General features: G+C 37.8%; 1 protein-coding gene across 5 annotated transcripts; it reads left to right on the top strand.

Moving 5' to 3' along the window:
• Positions 1 to 2,132: 2,132 nt before the first annotated feature.
• Positions 2,133 to 16,191, top strand: LOC106166664 (monocarboxylate transporter 13). 5 transcript variants are annotated; one of them, XM_086997328.1, is made up of 6 exons: positions 2,133 to 2,214; positions 11,766 to 12,846; positions 13,295 to 13,567; positions 14,039 to 14,836; positions 15,307 to 15,433; positions 15,777 to 16,191. In XM_086997328.1, the coding sequence occupies exons 2-6, from the start codon at positions 11,952 to 11,954 to the stop codon at positions 15,937 to 15,939; spliced, it is 2,256 nt and encodes a 751-aa protein (XP_086853454.1). In that variant the 5' UTR covers positions 2,133 to 2,214; positions 11,766 to 11,951; the 3' UTR covers positions 15,940 to 16,191. The 5 variants fall into 5 exon arrangements, with proteins under 5 accessions (XP_086853454.1, XP_086853453.1, XP_086853455.1 ...); XM_086997327.1 differs by lacking the exon at positions 2,133 to 2,214 and adding an exon at positions 5,711 to 5,895; XM_086997329.1 differs by lacking the exon at positions 2,133 to 2,214 and adding an exon at positions 5,912 to 6,075.
• The last annotated feature ends 42 nt before the right edge of the window (positions 16,192 to 16,233 follow it).

Below are 16,233 nucleotides of genomic sequence, written 5' to 3'. Positions count from 1 at the left end.
AATAAAATAAAATAAAACTTCAGGCCCATGATGGAGAACAAGCCCCTTATGTCAAAGTGTATTTCGGTCTCCTCGATTCGAATAGACCACCGAAAGCGATGTAGTGACTTGAAGACGCCCACGTATATCTGGAGAAAGCTTTCCTTTTTTATGTACAGACACACCTGTGCTATATTTCATGGACACATTTGGCAGAAAAAAAGTCAAGATATATAGTTACTCGGTGACATATTATTTTTAGTGTAGGCCTACTTCGTGTGAAAAGACAAAATGGCAGGGTTATAAATGAACTCGAAATAAGTAGAAAATATAGGAATAAATATACACTGCACTGGGATACAAAATCTTGAAATGTTCAACAGCATCATATAGTAGTCACTCAGAAAATCGTTTTAACGTAATTTATGTTGCCGTCAAGCCTTTGTCAGAGGAATATAAAAAATGACAGTGGAAAAAAAGTATGTTGTTGTTATTCACTAAATGAGGACCGTTATCCTGGTTGTAGGGATAAATATGTGTTATTTTTAGACTTGTAACACAAAAAGAGGGCGTTATCATGCACACACACAAAAAAAAAAAAGCGGAACAATATTATAAATGAATTAAGTGTTTTGGTTCATGATTACATGCAGCGAACCTATGATTATGACAGTTTATGCAGCAGCTGAATCCTAGTTTTAAGACTTTACCATATGTTTATATTTAGGCCTTTCTTTATGCCTTTCTACACACAGTATTTTCAAATATTTAACGACGCAGAATCAGAAGGGAATACAATATGTTCAGACAGTAGAGTCTATATTAGTATTAATATATGCAATATATGCAAGCTTTTTTTTTTTTTTTTTTTTTTTTTTTTTTTTTTTTGCCTTAGAAAATGGGGGCAGGGGGTCTAGTAGTAACGTCCAGGATTTGAAAAATACTGAATAGTGATCAGGTTGGCGGCCATTGGCAACCATCAATAGGACAATCAATGATTGGGTAGTGAGCAATCGTACAGAAAAAAAAAATCAACTACATGTAGGCCTATTACCCTTTACTACAGGCCAAATGAGTGGTGACATTGCTTCCATACGGATAGTCTCGCTGTCTCACAGCAGAAAAAAAAATAGCCAGAGACATACCTCTGAATATCTAGTAAAAACAATCCCCGGTATTGACAGAGGTTAGTCAATTGTGTGTAACTCCTGGTCTTGTCGACTCACAATACATCTAGACAGTGGAAAAAATCCAGATTCAGTACACACAAGGTTGAATGACCTCCGAGATCATACGTTTGTCAAGCAAGCGTACAACAGAGAACAATCGCATAGGGGATTGTAGCTATAGGTTTCGGACGACTTCAATTCTTGCGTCGTGTTGAGGCCCATTTAGCACTCAAAGAGGAATGCATGTCTGACAACAGCATTAAAAACCACCAGAGAAAAAAATTACAAGTAATCCAGAAAATAAAATCGAATTTTGGAGGCATTGCTCACCGATATAAACAGCAAATATCGAACTTGTAGGAAAATACTATGAGTCTGAACCTTAGGGCCTAATGAAAAAGTTATGTCCCACGAGAAATGAATGTCCCATGACTTACCTGGATCACTGTTATTGAAATATGACGATATACCATCCAAGTGGCCGACCACAGGCACAAAATACAAGTTAAAAATAAAACAGACGAAATACACTCATTTTTTCCAAGTAGTAAGTATACAGCCAAGCATTTATTTTTGTTTTAGGTGGATTTTCAGGGGCAAACAAACAATTATTCAAACGGCATATAACTTTCCATTTCATTAGATTCAACTTCTGCACAGAGGGTGGCTGTCACAGTTAATTTTGTGAATGATGTAAGGAAAAAAACGCAGTTTCCAACACAAATGTTTAACAGCAGACATCAAAACCATCAAGACTTTCAAAATTGTACCCTTTGTATATTAATAAAATGAGATCGTATAAATCATTTATAACTTTGGTAGCCTAGAGACTTAATTGATGTAAAAACAATCGTGCGCTCAACAAATAATTAGCATTTTAAAGACCGGTCACAAAAAACGGAGGGAGGGAGGCAGCGGCTGATTCAACGGCACCGCTGTGCGCACGCCCTCCCACTGCACGCAGAGAATGATGCCAATAAAGCTACCATGTAAGTACCACCTCGTGTCAGCTGTTACCAAGTCGATCCTAGGGTGCGCAGAAGTCTCCCACAAATGTATTAACAAGGTATGTTAAATAACATTGATTCTGTCATGATCTCCCCTTCTCGGAGACACATTGGCGGCTAGCATGTACGTCGTACAAGTAGATCTTTAAAGTGAAATATTAGGAGCCTCGTGCCTAGAAATGTATACGTTAGTGGAAAATGTGACTCAACCAAGTGTTTCTAACGATCGCTCATTATCCCGATTTTCGGGTAGTTTCTTTAAGCTTGCCTTTAGTATCCGCACGATGTGACTGGTTTTTCAGATACTCTTTGAAACTCAGGGTGTGAGACCCATCCTAATGATCCGTGTTTTTATTATTATTATTATTTGTGTTGATGGCCTATTTTTAGTATATATATTTTTTATAGTTGCGCTGGGTGTCCCCTCCCCCACTCTCGATTCTCTCTCTCCCGAGCCACTTTGAACAGACAGACAAGTGTGTTAGTTGTTAATTTATTATTATTTCCTATGTAAATTTGTTGTAATCTTTCTTTCTCTTCAACAAAGAACATCGTTGTCGGTCTACCAGACTGATACGTTATATATACGTACAACAAATAAAAAATAAACGGGATGATATTCGAGCGTATCGCATTTCGGAGTTTCTAATACAGCAAGGTAAGCGATAGCTCAATTAGTTTTGATCGTATAATGTAGGGTTTTGTTGCTCATCTTCACAGTTGAATTCCGCCTTTTCAAGGCGGGCCGAGTTTTTACTGCAATGTTTTTCCACGCTGTCAACAATCGACATTTTTACGTCTTAGGAGCTGTTCAGCATCGGAGGAGGCAATGCCGTATACGTATTTAGATAAACCCCGGAAAAGAGGATGGTTTGAGTTAATTTCAGTATCTAGGCCTAGCAGAAGAATCTGTGTCACTTTTCAGTCTAACTGCTGAGCACGTTTGCACAGGGCGTGATTGCATAAAAGTACAATCTCGTCATCCGTGAGCTTAAAGTCTTTTTAATTGGCACGGAGCAGAACGCCCTCTAAACTTTGTCGAAAACCAGTACACAAATTTGTTGCATTCATAAAAAAAGTGATCTTTTGTTGTTGACTTAACGAAAGCCAGGGTTTCGTTGAGTTCAGAGAATATCTTCAACACAAACATAATTTCCTCTTTCAAATTATTTGGAACTTGATAATGAAAAAAGCATGAAATGTTACCAATACAAAAGGCGTGCAAAATCTGGAACGCAGAAAATTGTCATGTCAGCGCCCTTCGAAATATCATCAAAAACTGTTACTTCGGTGTATGTCATTCGGCACTGTTGTCGTCCGATTGGTATAAAGATGTCACCTTTTCTTCATAGTTTTTAAAAAATCATTTTTTCGCTGACAACACCGTTTAATATTGAGTTACCTAGATCTCACATTTTGGGGTCGTATTCTAGGCCACCTATATGATTACATTATATAAAAATAATCCTTTACTCTTCTGTGTCTGAAAACAAAACCCCTCGACAGGGAAATATTCTATTCCTAAATTCGTTTGTCCAAAAATATGTCGTCTTTTTGACGCTATGTTGTTCTTAACTTTCCTTGTTTTTCAGCATCTAACTAGAATAAGTTCAGGTGACCTTTGTCAATCAAATATTTCAATCAGATATTGGTTCTATCAACAGATCTTTGATACAGCTTGTACTGCTTTATTTCTTCACATATCCATAGTAGTAAACGAAAACCATTATGGTTGAACTTCTCGAAACTTAATCAGTATAAAGGCCAATAGTGCTATATGTTTATTCGCACCATATTTCAAATTTAAAAATATTTTTCATTACCACATTATAATGTTTGCGTCGAGGCTGAGCGTTAACTTTAGACCTATCAGTTGTTCTAATAGCGTGAGATTGATATCGAGTTTCATTGCGATCCATCATGTTGACGTCTCGGTTAGTTCAACAGTTTATCATTCAATGACAAAAAGGAATGCGGGGTATAAGAAGTACGCACATGAGGAGAAAGGGAGGGGGGGTGCAGCCTTCTTTGGCAAATATTAACAAATAAATAAAAGAATGAATTCGATTCCTGATATTAATGATACTAAATTATATGATAAAAATAAGGAAATGCAAAACTATCATGATATGGTAAAACAATATGCAAAATGGTTGGAAATCAACCCCTCCCCCCCCCCCCCCCACACACACACACACACACACACACACTCGCCATCTTACTTTCAACGGCAAAATACTAACACGCTATGTAATTCTACTCGCAGCGAAGTAGTCCTCTAAAACTCGACTATTGTTGCATGCGCCTGTATAATAAACAACTAAAAAGGGCAAACACAGTATATTTACCCATAAGTCTAACGAAAACGATATTTTGAATAGTATATGCATGTAGATGTCGTACTAACTGCGACGTTACCAACAGGTCCCAAGCCAGCTGCCGGTAAACTTTTGTTCTGGGTCAGTAGATTTTTTAGAATGTATGAAATTAAGGGATCTGACATGTAAATAAGTTTTTTTTTCTAAACGTTTTCAAATAACCTTTTGATTTGAATAAATTTTTATGTAATGTATCTGTTACTTGATGATGGTACAGGTACACAAACAAGTGTTTGAGGAAACCAAAGTCCTGTTATTACTAATATTAATACTAAAAGGGGAAAACGTCCAGTCATATTGAAATGTGTATCCTGATTAGGACCAGTGGATTCTAGGAAAGTGGTGGTCCAAATAACCAGCAAGCCGAAAATTTTATGCTACAGTTTCCAGACGGTAGCGGAGACAGGGATTATGGTTGTATGTTTGTAAACGCGCAATACGTCGACTTTTTTGTTCATAATATGTATGACATTTTGGGACATTTGTTAGACCTGTGGAAACAGCGTAAAAACAGTTAAAAGTCGTGTGGAAAACACTGGTGGTTACAGGTATTCCACTATAAATATAGGTGGAGCAAACTTCTTAACAATACATACAGTTATGGCCTTTATTATATAGTTCATGTACCAGTATGTTGTTGCTATGGATGCTTGCTATAAGGACAGTTTGTAGCAAAACTGCCTTTTTCTTTTTCTAGAAAGAGTTAGGAAAAAAAACTTGATAAGCTCTTCTTTCAAACTAAAGTATTAAGAAAATGCATCCTTTTCTACAGCTGTGTGAGTAAAATATCTATCGGGCTTTTCTGCTACATTATGTAATTACCTCCAAGGAGGAGGTTATTTTTTCTTCTTCGTTTATCAGTTTGTCTCTATGTTCATTAAAACATACTCAAAAAAAAGTCCAAATTTCAAAAAATAAATCACATCTATACGCATTCCAACACACTCGAACACACACAGTGACACACACATAGTGACACACACACACAGAAAGCAACCTAATTTGTTTTTGCTGGCTGCGACTGTGCACACATCCACGATAAAAGAGCATTGGCAATGTCCTGCTTTGACAAAGCGCGTTCAACCTTACCTCCTCAATTTTCACGGTGGGAATGTTTACGCACTCAAGGAATGATACAGCGCCTGGTCAACCATATGATTACATGGTCATATTAATTTTCTTCGCCCTCATGCTGAATGTGATACCTCTTAGCCCGTGAACAGTGCTTGGCCAGGGGTGGCTGCGCACAAGAACCGAAGACCGAATGTTGGCTCAACTTCATGGTTGAAGACTTTGCTCTTGTTTAATCCATATTTGCTCTGTTGGAAGTCTCAGGAGTGAAATAATCACCAGTCTGTGACGGTAACTAAAGCGACGTGTTCCGTGTCTATACAACGCATGCAATTATTCATTAAAGTTAACTACTCCTGAACTATCTTGGGTCAAATTAAGCCTACATTTTTATATGAAAGCTTAGAACAATTTTCTGTCGCCGGTTGTTTTGTGACGTCGCCCAGATTTGTAAAACTGCACGGTCGTCAGGTAAGTTCTTGAAAAAATCATGCTGTTTTGGTGTACGGATAAGACTTTGGACAGGTCAAGGTCGTTTATGTGTTAAAGTAAAAGATTTTTAAAAGCTGTTTTACACTTAGTACCTTGAGCCCGTAACCGTTTGTGATCACCCAACTGGCTCTCGTAATTCCGGTTGTGCCTGTTATATATATATACATGTATATGTCTGTGTTCCCATAAACTTATCGTACTGGCGATCGATATTTCGCAGGACTCTCGCCAAGGCGCAGACAATGTTATCAGCTTAATTGTCTGGCACATACCCCTCTCAAAGCAACATGAATAACATTATGCACCACATAGTTTTCCCGACTTTACTCAAGTACTTTAAGTTACGAGGGGGCGTGCCGGACATTAAAGCCGTTTAAACTGAATGCAATTTTACAATAATCACCGAGGAGTTAGATCGATGCAGCTAGTACGATAGAGTTATGGGAATGGTCCCTAAGTTTTCATACATGTATTCTCTGCTGGGTCATGTTTAGCAAGATAACTTAAAATTTATACCGAAATTGTTCTTAAACATGTTAGACAATCTCGGTCTAATTAACAGTACATGAAATTGGGTTTCATTTCGATTAATTTTTATCATACCATGTCGCCTCTAACGGAACTAATATTTGTTATAAGGACGCTGTATGTATCGATCCTTACTGCAGTTTGAGATTTGAGCGGTAAACGACGAGGCTCTGCTGCTTAACGTTAGAAACTACCGTCACTTTAAGAAGGGGAATTAAAATTATGCAATTAATAAACACATTTTGTCTAATCTAGCCTTGTCAACAAAAACGACTAAATTGATATATGCGTGTATTTGATTACAGTTGCCCAGTGGGAAAAGTAAAAAAAAAAAACAAAAAAAAAAACAAGAGTTTGAGTAAGTTGTTTATTGAGTTTATTTTTAAGCGACTATATATTCAAACCTGGTACATGTAAAGATGGTAAAAAGTCAAATCTTCTGACTGCAGTGAAAGACATCTCAGCACTCGACGCTGTAACTTGAACTGGCTTTAACGATGCGCACCACCTGGATAATTCTACTATTGTACCCAAATTACCTTATCCTCGGCTTATGCCTCTTATTGTCAACTAAATAAAGAAAATAAGCAAAAATGGCGAAAAAACTTGTCGCGCTGTTTCAAAGTCACATCAATGATTAATATTCTGTCACTTATCCTTGGTTTAGAATAATGAGGGTCCCATGATTTGTAGTGTAGGAATGGGTTTTCTTCGTGAATTGAATGACTGATTGTTTGTCGTTGTTGTGTATAAGAAACAAACGTTATTATGCGAATAGGGAAGCAAAACAACTCTTTGTCATTTTCTTCATTGTCTTTCTTTATTTTTTCATTATGATTTATTGCGTTGTCAGGGATGCTTTCACAGACGATATTTTAAATGACGAAGTTTTGATAATTTCCACCTGGTCTATTATTTACAGCAGTTGCTTGGTTTTTTTTAGCTATACATACATATTGACTAAAAGTGTCACCCCTTTTACCATTTAAAAGTTTTTAGGCGCGTACGTCTTGTCGCTATCAATGCGTATTAGGCCAATCTTGGTTTATTTTCATTTTACACGCAGGATCAGTGGATGATTAAAGACGCTTAAAGTCTGCCTTCCGCCTAATTTATGTAGAATGTTTTTCACCTCTTATTTTTTTGAATGGGGGGGGGGGGGGGGGAATGTCACAAAAGGACTCAAGCCCGAAAATTGGTCATATTCCAAAACAGTTGGCTTAGGAGGCCTATCAAATGGAATGTCGCGCCTCATTTTATTACAAGAAAATTCAAGTGAAGTACTATATTTTTTTTTAATTATTAAAAATTAAAAATTAAAATATTAAAAATTCAAAATTAAAATTTCAACGACAGCAATGTAAATTATGGTGTAAATGTTAAAGCCAATTTCTCGGACCAAAATTATTTTGTTCCACCGGACCCTGAGCACTCTCAATGCCTTGACCTGTTTGTGTTAGCGGAAAACCAGGACTTGGAAGAACAACTTTGATAAGTCAACAGAAAGGACTGTGGTGACCTCGACGAACTCGCAGGGTCGTGTGACCTGTCAGAAACTTTGGCATTAGAACTCATACCCTCGCATAGATTTTTTTGGTTGTTGTTTTCAGGATTCAGTTTCACACACAGGCACTTAAGTTAAGAATAAATGAATCGAAAATCAAACAAGAAAAGAAAGAAAAAAAAAAGAAAAAAGTTATCTATTTAAAACATATTTTTGAATGAAAATTTTCAGATTATCTGACGAAGAAAGATAACACATACACGAAATACTGCATGTGTAAATAGGTAACATGTCCAACTAATCTAAACTTTACATTATTGAATTTCTTCTTGTTTCGAAGTGGACAAAATCTTGGATCTTAAGGTATACATCTCCTTCTGGGTTAACAAGTACATTAGGTGCAACGGGTTCCAGTAATTCGAGTCGCCGTGGCTCGCCGACACAGCTATCCCTCGAGTGACAACGCGTGAAAAATGAGCGAACGTCACGACGCCGTGGCATTCGGTGCAAAGGTACCTCAGTTTAGTTTCGAAAATAAGCAATATATTTTTGTCAAATTAAACCGTCCGAGGGTTGTCTTTGCACCTCAAATGACTGTCATAAACAGACCGTGTGTTATGTGTGAGAAAGTAAAAATATTCCGAAAGTTGTTTTGAAAACATATTGTTGTTTTTACACAGGAATGTGCAAAAAGATCCACAACATTTAAGCTTAAAGGTGCAAGCGTTTTATATTTATTCATTTATCTATTTATTAATTTATTTCATCTTCATCAAGTAGGTCTAGTGGCTTTTTGAGCCCCTTGACTCCAACATGATGCTATGACACGTTACGTTGTGCAGTTTACGTAACGGAGGGGGCTGTAAGAAAATTTGAACTGGAGATCACACAAGGAAGCGCGTTGTGATTATCACGAAGTTTTGGCCGAGTGAATATTTAATTAACCTATTTATTTATTTATTCATTTATTTTATTGCCACCAGGCGGATGAAAAGTACACAGATAAAATCGTTCACGTGATACACAATAAAATCATTTAAAATAATTTTTTCTAAGATACTTAATAAGATCATTCTAAGATATGGTCAGGTTAAAATAATGGACGAAAGAAAACTTAAAAAGAAATAAAACTTTAAGAAGGATTTTGTTAAAAATTTCACCTGGACCGTTAATCAAAAATCTAATGCAGTCTATACGATGAAGATAAAGGTACAAAAAACGCAATCAAAATTCATTTCATTGGCAGTTTCGCGGTAGCAATTCGCCCGTTAAGCCTCAATTACTCCCCCTATGCCTCACCAAACACAATAACACTGCATAATAGAGAAATGCAAAACCCTTGGTTAAGAATGAGCATTGTTACCGACGATGGTAATCGTGTTTTTACCTACTGTATTATTACAAGGCGTGGTGTGAGAACTATTACTTACAGCCAAAACCGTTAATTGGCAGCTCCTGTTATAATAATTAAGTCACAGTCTTTGACCATCTTTACACAAGAGCTAGACTATTAATATTCCATCTTCAAGAGACTATGAATTGTTCCCAAAATTGAATTACCGAGCTCCCTCATCGAAGATAATTATAGTCTTCGTTATGCAATACAGTAGCAGTTTCAGGCTTACGTAATGGTAATGATAGGGCGACGAAAGAGCTTTCAAATTTTACTTTCATCTCAGGTGTGATGGTGAAAGCGTTCACCCAGATTGTGTGACAATGGACAGTGATCCTGGCCACGCTGAATGAACTATTTTCACTGGTGACGTCATTAGATCGTCCCAACCCAATATTACTTTGTCCAGTTTTAAGAACTATCCATTCAGATGAAGGTTAGGGGCTCAATCCCAATGAAACTATCGGTCTACGTCGATCGATCCAACTCCACGGGGACTCTCGCTGAATGTCACCGGGTTAATAAATGAACACACCTCCTTCTGGGGTTAAGCAAAATACAGAAAAAAACTGGTAATTAAAGTATTACGTTGGAAACAAGAGGAGACGTCCATCTGTTTATTCGGTTGCATTCAGCAAGAGTCCTCCCGGAGTTGGATCGACCTACGTAAACTGATAGTTGCATTGGGAATGAGCCCTAGCTCGCAATCAGGCGACTGTTTGCCAAAATCGCAAAGGCGTTGTATGAGGATAGTCATTTTCAGTAACAAAGGAACCGAACAAAAATGAAATGAGTAAGTAATGTTTATTATTCACAGTTTATCGACTATTTTAACATAAGAGTGCTGTACGCATATGCATGTTGCACTGAAAGGTCTTTTAATGATGCCTCACACAAGAGCTAGTTAAATTGTTTTATGATTATTAGCAGTCAAGTGCAAGTTGAACCGTTCCCGACTGCAGTTCGTATGTGTTTCAAACACTCCTCACAAACATATGCATGTATCTGGCTTAATTATACTTGCTTTTTTTTTAAATTGTAAATGGGTTGCACTGGCTGCAAATTTCAATGTGGGGGCTTGTGAGAAATTAAAGACGGCTACTTAGTCCAACCTACATGTAGATGGTACCCGCGGGAACATGTATGTGCTAGCACGAGCATTGTTCATATTGTTCCTTCGTATAAACACAAGCATTACATATTACGATGTATATACATGTACGTCAGTGGTCAGTTTAATTCTGCTTTTCTGCATGTTAGGTGGAAAATTTACATTGATGAATCATGTACCGTACATGTAGAACAAACAGCTACAGGCTGGCGGTTTACAATATTTATTATGAAATATTCAAGACCTGCATAATACGTCCTAATCTAAACCTGTATTCAGCAGCATGATTGACCAAGAAGAAATTGATAATGGATCCTGAAAAACATGGTCGAAGAGTAACATCAACAGGTTTTGTTTCGTATGACAGGAATTTTATGCTACATGTGAGAAAAGGGATGTGTGTCTCATACATCTTTTAGGTGTGGGAGGCTAAAATGATAGGGCTCATATATACATTATACATTGTGAACTTTTATGCGGGAAATTTGCCTTTTATAATTTACTTTTAATGCCACTTTTCCTTCTCAAACCTCACACATCGATTGTAATGCGAGGATCTGCGAAGTTCAGCACGCAAGGTAACGTGAAAGAGACGCTTTTATCAATTTTCACACCAACTGCGATTGTAAATATGGTGAAAGATGTCGTCTGTGAAAAAGGTCGTGAAAAGAACTGTGGCTGCACACTTTGTGGGTGGATTTTAGCTGATGAAAAGAATAAAGACACCCCGACTTTTTTTTGTATTCGACGAACTGAAAACGCAATCAGGCCCCGCATCAATATAAACAACCACGTTTGTAAACACACATTGGATTACATCGTCTCTGAACCGAAATGACCAAACATGCTCGACAGGTGTGCGTTAGTGGTTAGGAAACGAAGGGTCTTCACTTTGTCCGTGTTACACGTGACTATTTAACTACAAATACATATATGTATTTCGTAATAAATTCTTTAAAAAAACTTCTCCGTTAGCTGATGAAAACTCGTTGAAGCAGGAGAGTTTGTCTGCAGGGAATCGTAGTTCATTATTTTTCACCGGCGTTCCATATACAGAGTACAAACTCCAAGGGACGGTTGACAAGTACCGGGTACATGTACATACATCTTGTTTTGATTTTTTCTCTTTTCAGACGGAAAACCTGGATTACAGTACGCCTTGCGTCAGCTGAACTGATGTTTCAAAAGTGGTAAAAACACCGGTGATAAACCCTACATGTCACACAGAGAAGAATTTAGCGAATTAACAGCAAGTGTTTGGAACACTACCAAGCATCATATTTTGTAAAGAAGAAGCAGGCCCAAGATACGAATGTACGATGGCTAATCACCTGAACGGATCTCATTATCAGACTAGTCTCCACCAACAAGATCATATCTCGGAAGAAAATCCTCACCATGTAGGTGCAATTCCATTACAGAGTATGTCTCACCCCGAAGAACAACCGACGGAAAACGAAAACCATGAAAACGATCTGAAAACAAATGTGTCAATTAATGAATGTGTTGTGACAAATGTCAATGGCAACAATGAGCTTGAGAAGGAATGTGTCATACCAGATATTAACGGCGGCCATGATGTCAGTGACGTCAGCGATATCTGCAAAGAGCATGTGAGCAATGGTGCCGACGTGGTGGACGCGTCACCGAATACTGTTCTAGAATCACTACAAGACGGATGTGCCGATGGCGGATTAATTAACAATACAAATAACGATGCCAAAACTGATTCCAGTATTATCATTCATGGTTCAAATGTCAACTCTAAGTTAGCAGCACAAGAAAGTGCCAGTATTATAGGCAGTGTGCCCAACAGTCTTTCTCAAAACCTGTTAATTGTTGGAAACGGATCTTGTGACAATGACCAAATCCCGAAAACCAAAAGCCTTGCATCGAAACAAAACCCACTGAGCGCCACTATGTCGGCTTCAGACGAAATGAGCCACGTTACAGAAAATGGCCACGTGCATTCCGTCAGCACTAAACTGGCAAATGAAAACAGCGCTCCCGTAGATGGTGACAGCATTGATCCATTTTATATCAACAACGGTATATCACTAATCGGTTATGACAACAAAGGGTTTGATGTAAAAGATGACGAGGTTTGCGCAAATGGCAAGGTTAACACCCCTGATGTCGTTGTAAGTGGTCATACTTCCAAAAGAGATAGGAAATTAAGCGAAAGAAGTGTCGGAGGAGAAAGTTCTTATTCAGGTAATTATTTTGACCACTCTCTATAGAGTCCATAGGTATTCTGTATATCATTAGTGTCCAGTAGTTATAGCGTTAGACTTTGCTTATAGTTATACTAACGTCGATGATACATACACGTTTTCGTACAAGTAAACTTGGTGATTCATACTGAAAAGACAACACGTGTAATAGTACACCAATATATTTATTGTTATTTACATAAATAAATTGATATGTTAAAGGAAAGGGATAAAAGATAACCGAAAGGAGGGCGGGGGAAAGGCTTATGTAGTTGGATAAAAATTGATTAAAATGTCAAGACATTTAGGTTTCAGACGGACTCTTTTGCATAAGCAAATTAATTTAATCGAGATATTGATCCTACAGTATATACACGTACATTGGCATTATGCACGTGTACGTTAACTGACGTCGTTTTTATTATATATTTATTTCTTTATTATTGAAGGTACGCAACGCAGGTTGAGCTTAGCGTCGTGGTCGCCTGTCGTAAGCTTGACGGAATCAAGACAGCCATCAGTGGCGGAGAGCGCCGGAGTTCAGACCGACCGCTGCATCGATTGGTTGGTGGTCTTGGCGTCCTTCTTCATTCACTTTATTGTGGATGGGATTTTATTCTCTTTCGGTGTGCTCTACGTCACCCTGCTGAACGAATTTGAAGAAAGCAAGTCGGCGACTTCTTGGGTTGGCTCCATTCAGAATGCAGGGAGTTGGATCATGGGTACGGTATAGTTTACGTATGCGCACTGCAGATTTCCCTCCCTCTGGCTTTAGTTCACATGCATTACAACTGGTCGGGCGATCTTAATTTATTTCACGTTATACATGCCAAGGGTTTTTATTTTTTTTCTTTTGGCAACTGAATTGACAGAGACGGGAGTGAGGGGAGGAGAGGCTCTTTGCTTATTTGGTTGCATTAAGGATCAGTGCTAAAGGCCATAGCGTTCGTATCGTATTGACACATTAAGATCAAATTGTGCATGCTGTACTGTAGATGTTTTTTGTTGACTAAAACGCCAGTATATTTGGTTTCAGTGCAATTTCCAACTTAGCAGAATGAATTAATGGACTATTTCGTCTATTTTAAGAAACAAAAATAACTGATTTTATAAAGAAGAAGATTGATCAATGCTAGCATGAAACATATTCAAAACAGTTTATGATTAAGACAAATCTAAATGGCTATTTTTAGGTCCGATAGCAAGCGCCTTGTCAGACAAAATTGGACATCGGGCTGCTGGAATCGCAGGTTCTGTTCTCGCTGCGACGGGATTTGGCGTGAGTTCCTTGGCGCCAAACTTGTCCATTCTGTATCTAACATACGGGGTCATGACTGGCCTCGGTTTTGGACTCATGTATTTTCCGAGCATTGTCTCCGTTCAGGATCACTTTGAAAAGAGGAAAAGTCTTGCTATGGGAATCGCAGTGTGCGGATCAGGCGTTGGGACATTTTCAATGGCGCCCTTCACAGAATTTCTCATTAAAACTATTTCTTGGAGGTACACACTTCTCGTATTGGCGGGACTTTCTCTCTCAGGGATAGGCTTTTGCATGTTGTTCCTCCCACCTAAGCCAAAGCAAAATGAAGAAATTCTTACAGAACAGACATTAACACGCTGTGACACAGTGGCAATGTTTTTCAAAAACGTGATCGACATTTCCTTACTTCGAGAATTATACGGTGTCATATGGCTTGCGTGCACCTTCACAGTCCAAGTAGGATTCTTGGTGCCTTATACCTATATACCAGACAGCGCACGAGCCAAGGGGGTAGAGGCGAACAACGCAGCGTTTTTGGTGTCGATTGTAGGCATTGCTAACACAGTGGCTAGAATCGTGATGGGTGTGTTTGCAGACTTCAAGTGCATTAATAGAGGCTATATGTTCGGGACCAGTGTCATGATTGCAGGCATCATGGTTTCCATATTGCCATTTATGAAGGAGTACGGTGTGATTGCAACGGTGTGCACGTTTTACGGGTTAACCCTTGGTAAGTGAATTTCTTATAATATTGCGTTATTTATACTTATATAATGACAGTGTTTACATAGGTGCAGAAGTACATTTTATATGAATCTGTAATTGCTTTTAAAATATTGCTGTATTAGTCAGTCTAGTTCATTTTTAGTGAAAATGTGGGGATATATTTACATTCTAAATGCACGGGGCATGCGTAATGAAATAGTTTCAAAAATAACTAAACCTTTTTATTCAATAATTGATACTTATCATTTACATCGTCATCGTTTAATGTCCAATTTGGCAAAAAAATGCACTAACTAACGAACAAACCAACTATTGTGATAAGCGGACAGACACACAAAAAAACAAACAAGAAAGCTATCTTGATAAAATGCGTGTACACAGCACTCCATAGAACTTGAAGACTCAAGCCCCCCCCCCCCACCCCCACCCCGTATTCACAGCAAGCAAGTAAAAGTACTTCTGTTTTTTCTACAGGAACCTTCGTCTCCTTGGCCCCGGTTGTTCTGAGAGATTTAGTCGGTATTGAGAAACTCGGACCATCATTTGGACTCACCATGTTAGCCATAGGTTTGGGTTCCCTTCTCTTATCGGCTGGAGGTAGGTGACAAAATGGGGGGGTGGGGATTTACATATTGTTTTCTGATATTCATGATATAGCAGGTTGTGAAGACCGACATTTTTTTCCCTTTTTTCATCAGCGGTTAATTTATGTTCATAATCTGATACAGTATATAAGATATGCGGATAAAAAATGTTTTACACAACGAATTGATCAATATTATAACAATAATAATAATGATAATAATAATAATAATAATAATCACGACGAAGACAACGGTCTCATACATATAGACAAAGTTTATAGTTTTTGTTTATAATATACATACCATTTAGGCGGACATGTAAATGTTACGTATGATTCTTGACTTTTCTATTTCAGGTAGTTTGTACGATTTAACAGGCTCTTACGATGTCACCTTTTATATCACCGGCTCTCTATTATTCGTTGCCGGTGGAGCTCTTCTGTTGTTGCCATGGATACGTGACCTGCAGGGACGATGTTGTCACCATGGCAGCGCAAATATCACCACAGAAACTGAACTATGACAACGTTAGTGAATGACTTTATGTTATTGTGCACTTTCTAGGAATGGTCTATAGAAGGCGCAAAACAAAAAAATGAAATTGTTGCAGAAACTGATGCATAAAATGGAGAAAATTGTCGTTTGAATTCAAAACACTATAAAAAGAAAAGCGATTTAAACATCACAACAAATTATAAAGGTTGAACATTTTAAACCTTGATATACCAGTATTAAAGTGAGAGACGAATTAATAAAACTAGATATAGTAACATAATGTTGTTTACATTTTATTAATATTTTTATTTTTATTTTGATA

Source organism: Lingula anatina, chromosome 10 (genome assembly GCF_051362555.1).
Source record: "Lingula anatina isolate TDL-2025a chromosome 10, LinAna3.0, whole genome shotgun sequence".
Taxonomy (NCBI): Eukaryota; Metazoa; Brachiopoda; class Lingulata; order Lingulida; family Lingulidae; genus Lingula; species Lingula anatina.
This window is presented reverse-complemented; position numbering and strand designations above follow the sequence as displayed.